Here is a 9,347-nt window from a genome sequence, read left to right on the forward strand (position 1 = left end):
TTTCCGTAGTCAACAGAATTGTACTCCTCTTCCTTTTTGTCGAACAGGTTACCTTTATCGTCTTTGTTTTGGATAGGAAGAGGTCCAGTCTTGATGATTCTCCAGCATTGAAAGTCAGAACCTTGAATGTATATCCTCATCCTGGTCTTCCACCATCCATAATCTTTCCCGTTGAAAATTGGACACTTGGAATACTTGTCGCGAAAGTCGTCTTGTGTGTTCATGATTTCTATTCTCTAGATGTGAGTCTTACGAGAATAGCCTGCTCTGATACCACTTGTTGAACCAAGGGAACACTCAAGAAGGGGGGTTGAATTGAGTGACGAAATCTAATCGATTTTCGCAAAAATCCTTTCACAGCTCAGTGCCAGGCTCTGAGCTGAACACTCGAAAATTGCTATTTTGTGTTTTGCGAATAATAAACTTAAAAGATATTAGATTTGACACAAGATATAACGTGGTTCAATCTCACCTCTGAGATCTACGTCCACAAGAAACAAAACTCTTTTATTTCTTTGAATCCTATAATATCAAACTCTTGATACAATAGATTCCCCTCACTACTAACCCTAGTAATGACTCCCCCAACACTTAACTCTAAGTGTTGGCACTCTTAATAATGTAAAAGTTACAAGAAAGAACGATCCTCAAATGTGCTTCTTAGTCAAGCAAATAGAGGACAATTACAATTATGAAATAGTAACTTAAACTTAACAGCTCAGTGCTAGCTCAGTGCCAAGGAAATAGTTTTCAGCTTTTTACTTAGACTCGATTTTCTCTCTGAAAACTTGAGATCTAAAAGTGAATTATGAATCCCTTTTATAGAGTATGGACTGGACGAATATCCTTCCAAGGATATCTTCCAATTTCCTTAATTCAAGGGATTTAATTCTCTTTTAGAAAATCAATCTTTATCTTTTTCCTCTTTATCTTTATTCTTAAAAAGATATGTTTTCCATAACAGATTTTCTATTCAACTCAAAAGATATTTTCCAAAACAAATCTGATTTTATGAAACTCTTTACAAACACGTTTTGGAAAATCTGGTTTTTAAAAAAATCTTTTTAACAACCGTTTTAAGGAAACGTGATTTTTTGTAAAATCTTTTTCCTTAAAACTCGTTTTTATAAAATTCTGTTTTTATAAAAAATCTTTTCTTTGAAAACACGTTTTTATAAAAACTGATTTTTATCAAAATCTTTTTCAAAAACTTGTTTTATTAAAATCCGGTTTTTATCAAAAACTTATTTTTATTAAAATCTTTTTCTTAACTCGGTTTTATCAAAAACTTATTTTCCTAATCCCTTTTGATTTCTGATTTAGAAAACTTATTTCCTTTTTATATAGAAATATAATTTTAATATAATTATTTACTTTCTTAACTCAAAGAAGATAATAATTATATTAACTTTATATTTCTATATTGAGCACATTGCATATTACTAAGCATATTACATTTGAATCTAAAATTACTATTCTAAGAAATTATAAACTCGAACTTCATTCTTGATTCTTCTTTTCTTCAAAGTCTTCGTTTATCAATTTCTTTCTTCTTCATGCATCTGTTGTCACTGTTACATACTTTCATGCTATAACATATTATATTAATTTTCATCATCAAAACATAACATGTGCATAAAACATAACATGTACATGCACAACAAACGTCATTTTATACAAATAAAGAGTAATCAGCTTTTAGCAATCAACTAAATTTTACCAAATATATTTATGTAAAAAGTTAGTCAAATCTGTTAAATAGAGAGGTAAACTATAAACTCTAACCGTTAAACTCTAAACTCTATCTGCTAAATAGGGCATACCCCTACACCCATTTGGTTCACATTAGCTATTTATTTACTAATTCCCGCCCGCTTCGGCAGAATTCTGGCATTTCCACCCTTCTTCCTGCACAAATTCATGAGCTGTGACTTTGCCTGTGAGGTAAAAAACACAGAAAGGACCAAGACATGGTGAGTTTTTTTTGTTTATTTTGGAATAACCAGTACTTTCTATTTTTAGAATTTAGAAAGAACACTTCTTTTGATCATCTTATTTTATGATCATATCCTCTGTTAATTTGATACATCTTATGCTGGATTAATCCTACATTTCTACTATATGTCTATAATCTACTGTTCTTTTTTCTTTTTACTATATATAGTATGTCTTATCCTCACAAAACGTGAGCGTTTTCTTGAGTTTATTGTCTATTTAACTTTGCATGAATTGGGGTGTTTTTTTTTTCTTTATATAGTGTATAATTTTATCTTATAGCTTTGGAGCTTTCAGTTATACAATTGATCCTTAAATAAGTGGTAAACTAGTAATACATTATTTCTCTAAGAACTATTTGCTCCATCAATTTGGTCTGATAAGAACTATGTTAAGACTGAAAGTAGATTTCCCATATTTCTTTATTTGGTTGGTAAAGTATTTTCGTTTAACTTCTTCTTACAAGAAATCAAATGAGGGAAAACTAATCTACAATTGTCTGTTGTAGTAGAAACTACAAAGTGTTGATTTTCCATTGAAGATGTTTTCCGTCCAACCTATGAGTCTAAAACCAGATTAGTGTTTCTAATTGCTCTTAAATTGCTAAAATGAGCTAATTGGTTTAACAGGAATTGTTTAGAACGTCAAATTATTAGTTTACTGCTTGAGTAACTGCAAAAATGGAATCTTCTTGCAATGAATGTACCCCAGTCTACTTAATAGTATAACATTGATCACCCGAATTACTCATAAAATTTGGATGCAAGCCTATATTGTACTATAGCTTTGCACTTAGAAATGCAGGACTTTAATTTGTTCTATGAATGAATCTGTTTTGTTTCTAGGAAGGTGAAGTAAAGACTAAGAGATAGCATGGTGTTTTAAAATGATGAGCACCCACTTCCTCTGGAAATGTGTAATTTATTTGTAAGAAGGAAAGAAGAAAGGGAGCAAGCAATTACCATCACTAGCTTCCATTATCCCAGTTTCCGATCAAAAGATAAAATTATCCCAAATCTTGAAAGAAAGTGAAAGTTGGCTTGATGTTCCCACAAAATGAGAAGAGTTTGAACTATTTACAAGCCAAGGTGAGGTTCCATCCTAAAACCAAATGGCAATGGGATCAGGGGAGTATCATCTCAAGCTTTTAAGTTGGTTATCCATCTCAGGATTTTCCAGTGTACAATTCACATGTACACCGTACACGGCATAGTACGGCTCAAGACATTGCGTGTGGTTAAAATCTCATGATGCTTCCAATGCTTGGCTTTAAGTAATATGGAGAGAAGTTCAGAATCATGATCATTTAATTACACTACCAAGTTCTCTACATATATATAAATCTATTGCAAGTGAGGTATTCTGAAGAATGAGTGAATGAGTCTTAATAGATTATTTATTTTTCTAGTGTTTCCAATTATAAACAAAAGTGGTTTGTTTATAAGTCTTTTGCGTCTGCTACATACGACATCAGGAATATGAGTTATGGTAACCAATTCTTGTGCACAGTTCTTTCTAATGGGTGGACTGACAATTTAGAAGGAATGCCTTTATCACTTGTTGCACAAACTACTTGCCCAATTATCCAGTTATGAAATGATCAGACATGTTTTCATACTCAGAGTCAGAGCATGTTTGGTTCAAGTCATAAATAAAAAGTGAATGAAATTAAATAGAGGAGTGAAATGGTAACATAACTTGTTATCTTTGTGGGGTGTTTCGTTCGGGCTTTGAAATGGAAAGGGAATGGTTACTTAAGGGAGAAGGGAAGGTAACAAACTAAGGGAGTCCATTACTTCCAAGTAATGGTAATTGATTGAGGAGGGGTTGGAACAAAAAAAAAGGGAATAGGTATTTGATTCCGTTTCTTAAAACCCCAAAATGTTGAACCAAACATGCTCTTAGTCTTAGTAATCATATAGCTCAAATTTACACTAGAAGTAGCAATAGTAATCCCCGAAAAGGTACTTAATTTACTGTAAATATTTTGAACACCTAGGATTGCGCAGAAGGCGAAATCGTCCTAGCTGATAATGTTTACATTTGCAAGCTCCCTAATGTTTTACTTGCACACATGTTTTGACCAAACAACTCTTTCATGGAAATGATTAGTAATGGTGTTTCTTTTGCCTATAGGAGAAAATATGTCAAACATGTGGAGTCGAAGGCTTTTCTAGTTCTCTGATTTATTGTACTGAATGTTGGAACACAGTTGAGCACATGTAAGTTGGAATATCATCACATATGGAAGTATCTCTTATTAAATGAATGTGCAGTGTATCCTATTTGGTGGGAAAACCTGAGCTACCTGTCTATTGTTTTCTCAGCAATCATGACAGTATGAATTAGTTTATGTATTTCCTTTTCAGATATTGTCTAGGCCTATCATTTGAGGATATTTGTGAAGATTTCAGTTGGACATGTGATTCATGCAAATCAATAGGTGAGCTACTGAGAAAAATGATATCATATGGGTATAAATCAGATGAAACGGCCAAAATTTCTAGTTCTGGTCACTCGAGAGCTTCAAATATTTCGCTACCTTCAGGTAGTGCCATCCCAGTGGTTGGTCCAATATGGAGGTGTGATGTTTAACGTTTCTTATAGCTCTATTTCCGAAATTGTTCTTCATCTTCAAATTTATATATTTTTTTCTTTCCATGTCTTTCTTGGTTTTTACTGATCACATATAATACTTTGTTTGCTTCTTTACAGGGGAACTTTGAATACCATTGGGAGTTTCTGTGGATGTTTAAAAGGGATGGAAGCCTTTATACCAAAGACTTCATATCCAAATGTCATCAAAATTGTACGATCAATGCAACCCTCACTTTATTTCTACATGAAGGAAAGGAGAAGCATGTGGCCTAAGAATTTTGATGAATTAGGGGCTATTGAGTGCAATATTGGGCTTTACATCTTTCCTGAATTTTCGAGGTTACTCTTTACAAGAATTGATTTTGGTATTGTCGTTAATTTGGACTTATGAAAGAAAGGAAACTATGAATCTCTTTTCTTGTTTGTGACAGGAGTGAGACAGATTACAACAACCTTGTGGAGTACATGGTATCAAATGACCTAGCCATGACAGCCAAGATGGGAAACTTAGAGTTGATGATTTTTACTTCCCTTGATATAGCGGCTCTAGAGAAACAAAGTACTCACAATTTTCGTTTCACAAACTGCCTTACGGCCCGTTTGGTAGGCAATAATGAGTATAGGTAATGGTAATAGGTTTATAGTAGATTTATTTCTAATGGAAGTCTCAAGCCAATGACCATGTATTTTTCTGTACAGATTTCCTTTTACTGCCCAATACCACCTCTAAAGTGGTAATGGAGAAGTGATATTTAGAGGACACACAAGCATTACCATGGATATTGGAATGAGACTAAATTTGCCAACAAATTCATTACCATTATCACCATTTATTGCTGCCCATCAAAAGGGCCATTAATGTCTTGTGTATTCACTTTCATGGCTTAATAAGACAATTAGATTGATAATATCTCTTTCGTGTGATGAATCCAAACATCAGGATTATTGGATCGCATCCTTTACTTTCATTGACATTAATAGTTAATTTGTTACAGCAATTAAAGGAAGGTATTATCTATGGGGAACATTCGAGGAAAAAGAATGCAGAGAAAATCCATCCAAACGCTACAAGCCAAGTGCAGATAGAAGTATTGGAAGAGGTTCAAGAGCAGTGAGCTGCCCAAAAAAGCCAAGCATCAGTTCTCGAATCCCTTCAATTATTCAAAGTGGTATATATGTTGGTGAATTCGGGTGTTAAATAATTTTAGATTGCTATCTTACAATTTATATCCTCCTACAACTTCAAGGCCATGACTTAGACTGAGCTAATATAAATTGCATATGAAAGAATTCTGGAATGAGAAATATGAGAAATGACTTTAAGAGTTTTCAATTGTGAAGTAATTTTATGCTTTTGTCTCAGTTTCATGTTTCTTAGATATGAAATGTTGATAAATGTGCAAAATATTCTTTCTTACTAATGATTCAGCTGAAAAGCTATTGCATTTTGAACGGAACAATACGCAAATGTTTTTGGCACTGTTTGACCAATATGTTGAGTATTAAATTGTTTCTCAGTTTTGGTTTATCTCTTTAATCAAAAGAAACAAGTGAATTTGGGTTACAACAGGTCCTAAATCCAAGCCGCGGAAAGTGACAGCAAATACATCATCTCTTCTAGGGTTCCCCCACATTCCAGCATTAAGGCCTGGATGCAAAAGAGCTAGGAGTAAAAGAGGTAGACCTTTGCAAAATGTTTTAATCTGGTCTCCTCTACTAGCCAGTGCCAGTTTATGCCGTTCTGGCTTATAATTTTGTGACACAGGTAAAGAAAAGACTGCTCTACCAACCAATAATCAGGAAACTGTTTTGCTACATCAGACATTTGACAAACCAAGCAAAGCTGAAACCTGCATGACTGTAGAAGCCATTCATCGAGAAGAATGTCTAACTCAAGTTCCAGCAGAGATACAGACATCCAAAACTTCTACTGTTGATGAAGTTCCTGCCATTATTTTAGGTGAACAAAACATAGCTCGTCTGTTGAACGATATTATTGATTCCTCTGACGACAACTCTGACAAGAAAGCTTTTGAAGTAAATGATATTTCAAATGATCAAGGTAACGTTTCTAGTATTTGTGAGACTCAACATGCTTCTGTAGCAACGCAGGTTCTCTTAAATTTTTCAATCATATGCTCTGCTTTATTGAAGTAAGATTTTTTTTTGGGTATTAATGGTGAAGATCCTGGAGGAACTGCTTCTCCTTTGGTTGCATCTGCAAAAGTGATATCAGAAAATGCAGCCTTGAGTATGCGTGATGTTTCCTGCTCTTCTAGTCCTGCAAACCTTCTTAATGCAGAGGACGCCGTAGAGGAGACCATTCCAGATAAGCCAGTCAGACAAGTAATCTTTTGCAATCAGGATTTTGATTTGTCTCCTGCACTCCTGAATTTAGTTAGCGAGTGCAGAAAAGATGTTGAAGACCGCCTCATTGAAAGGGAAATGGAGGCAGAGCAATCAAACTTGGAAGACGGTAGGAAAAGCCTGATGAACCTTCTGGCTTTGCTGAACTTGAGCTGACTGTCTTTTTCATTAATATGATTCATTTTGCACAGTATTTTTCCTTCATCATTTACTTCCTATTAAACTACTTGGGAATATAGGCCTACCCTTGAAATATCTTGTATACTTTCAGGTCTGATGCCACTTGCTGTGTTCCTTCCCAATCAAATTTTGGAATCGGCAAACCTACATCCGCAAGACACCATTGTCTCTCCAGCTGCTGATCCTGAGAATCACACCTCTCTAATCCCTTTGTTTGGTTATGAAGAGGATTCGGAGGTCCACGAGCCCAACCCACTAATAAATGCAGAAACCGATCGTTGTTCTGATGGTGAACCTGTGTGTCATCAAAATTCAATGTCCGAAAAAGTTTTGGATGTGAACAAAGCCTCCACTAATGATGGTATGTCCCAAATAAATCAGTTATCTTTATTTTCTCAGTCTACTTCAACTTTGATCAAGTTCTCTTTACCTAAATTTTGCTGAAATTATCTGAACTTATTGGCACTTATCTCAACTTATTAGCACTTACCTGAACTTATAGAACCGACTCTAATCTTTTTTAAGGTGAAGAGACGTACCCTAAGTCCCTAACCGTTCGAAACCTTTAAAATTCCCTCTTGTTCCTCTGTTGGGTGTTTTTCTTTTTTTTCTCCATTTTTTCTTGTTGGCCTTTGCTTTGGGGTTATCTAATACACTTTCCTCTTATGGCAGATCATCCAGAGACACATCTAGAGAAGGACTCATGTATGACTCCCATTATTGATCTCGAAGAAGAACAATCTGGAGCATCTATCTGTCCTTCCACTGCTTCTACTACAGCACTGAAGCTCAATGCTGAAGAAACTTCTATAAGTGGGTCTAAAAACTACAGAAAGGCAAGTGAAATGACAACACCGGCTTCTGTTTTTGAAATGGCTGATGATTACCATGAAGCTAGCTCAAATTGTGTTGGCAAACAAGTAGGTCGGTACCACATCAAAGCAGACTTAGCTCCCATTCTCGCAAAAATTCTTGCAAAATATGGAGATATTGCTTTGGATTGCTCAATTGACCCTGAAGTTCCACTGGAGAACATGTGCAAAGCTGTTAAGGAACTTGAAACAGTCGGTTTAAGTGGCCTGCGCCACCATCATGTGAGCCGCCTGAAAAATGTGTTGCAACTTGCTGATGCTTTAGGGATTGACATCCAATGGCTCCAAAAGAGATGTGATCATCTTGAGAAGCTTGCCTCTCATCTTAGTCAGTACCCCACTCTTATGATAGACTTGGCTAAATGCAAAGACGATATACAGTGTAAGGAAGATAAATTGAGTTTAAAAAGAGGCATGGTGGAAAAACTGCAAGATGAAATAAAGTCCTTGGAAGAAGAATGTGAGTCAATGAAGGAATATACTGAAAATTTAGATTGTGCCGTACAGTCGATAAAGTCGATAAGTGGAAGCTTCCATGGTAGGTCTCTAGTATTTGACTGATTTAGAAACTCCATTTTCCATATAGGTAATTATACACACTAGAATAGGTGCATGTATGTATTTTGTTAAAGATGATCAAGCAGGATAAAGTTTTTCTGCTTAAACTTATCAGAAGTCAGATACTCAGATGTTTTGTATCATATGTGTGTCTGCTTTTGTAAAGGCAAAGGCTGAAGTGGGTATCTGAAACTTCAAACTATTGTACTATCATGTAATTGGCTTGATATCATATAACAGACTGATGAGCGGGCAATGTTTTAAGAACTTTATATGGTAATACTCATTTTTTGATATGTCTGTGTTACTACTTTAAACTTTTTTTTTGAAGGAAGGTACTACTTAAAACTTTTGAATTTCACATCCTAATCTTCATTTTTTAACGATTTCATATGTTATCCTTTTCCACTCCCTAACCATCCGCAACTACAATATGGCAGTCCCAAATCACGATCACCACTATCATCCCAAACTAGATCCACCACTCCCTCTCCTCATCCACAATCTTTTGACACATCAATTATTATTGTACTATGTTAAAGAAGCTAGCACGGTATAATAATGATTACGACAATAATAATCAAACATACACAAAGTATGAGAAAGGATGAGGAGCTAGCTCATGTGGTAGAGCACTCCCCTCTGATCCTTGAGGTCAGGGGTTCGATCCTTACCCCTAGCATTATGTTAGGGTATTTCCTTAGCATGCTTTATCAGCCAATGTGTTGGTAGGGTTAGCCCTTGGGCTGACTTAATTTCCCAATCAAAAAAAAAAAA

At 35.1% G+C, this 9,347-nt stretch overlaps 1 protein-coding gene across 6 annotated transcripts; it reads left to right on the forward strand.

Annotated features, from left to right (window-relative positions):
- The first annotated feature begins 1,829 nt into the window (after nucleotides 1-1,829).
- Nucleotides 1,830-8,837, forward strand: LOC104895380 (uncharacterized). 6 transcript variants are annotated; one of them, XM_048643813.2, is made up of 12 exons: nucleotides 1,830-1,973; nucleotides 2,841-3,083; nucleotides 4,132-4,217; nucleotides 4,365-4,577; nucleotides 4,711-4,932; nucleotides 5,025-5,152; nucleotides 5,589-5,762; nucleotides 6,164-6,271; nucleotides 6,359-6,655; nucleotides 6,779-7,069; nucleotides 7,232-7,501; nucleotides 7,813-8,837. In XM_048643813.2, exons 2-12 carry the CDS (start codon nucleotides 3,039-3,041, stop codon nucleotides 8,571-8,573), a joined length of 2,595 nt encoding a protein of 864 aa, XP_048499770.1. In that variant the 5' UTR covers nucleotides 1,830-1,973; nucleotides 2,841-3,038; the 3' UTR covers nucleotides 8,574-8,837. The 6 variants fall into 6 exon arrangements, with proteins under 6 accessions (XP_048499770.1, XP_048499778.1, XP_057249346.1 ...); XM_048643821.2 differs by lacking the exon at nucleotides 4,132-4,217; XM_010681887.4 differs by lacking the exon at nucleotides 2,841-3,083 and having other exon boundaries at nucleotides 1,865-1,973.
- Nucleotides 8,838-9,347: the final 510 nt, after the last annotated feature.

Source organism: Beta vulgaris, chromosome 1, assembly GCF_026745355.1.
Source record: "Beta vulgaris subsp. vulgaris cultivar EL10 chromosome 1, EL10.2, whole genome shotgun sequence".
NCBI classification, from domain to species: Eukaryota; Viridiplantae; Streptophyta; class Magnoliopsida; order Caryophyllales; family Amaranthaceae; genus Beta; species Beta vulgaris.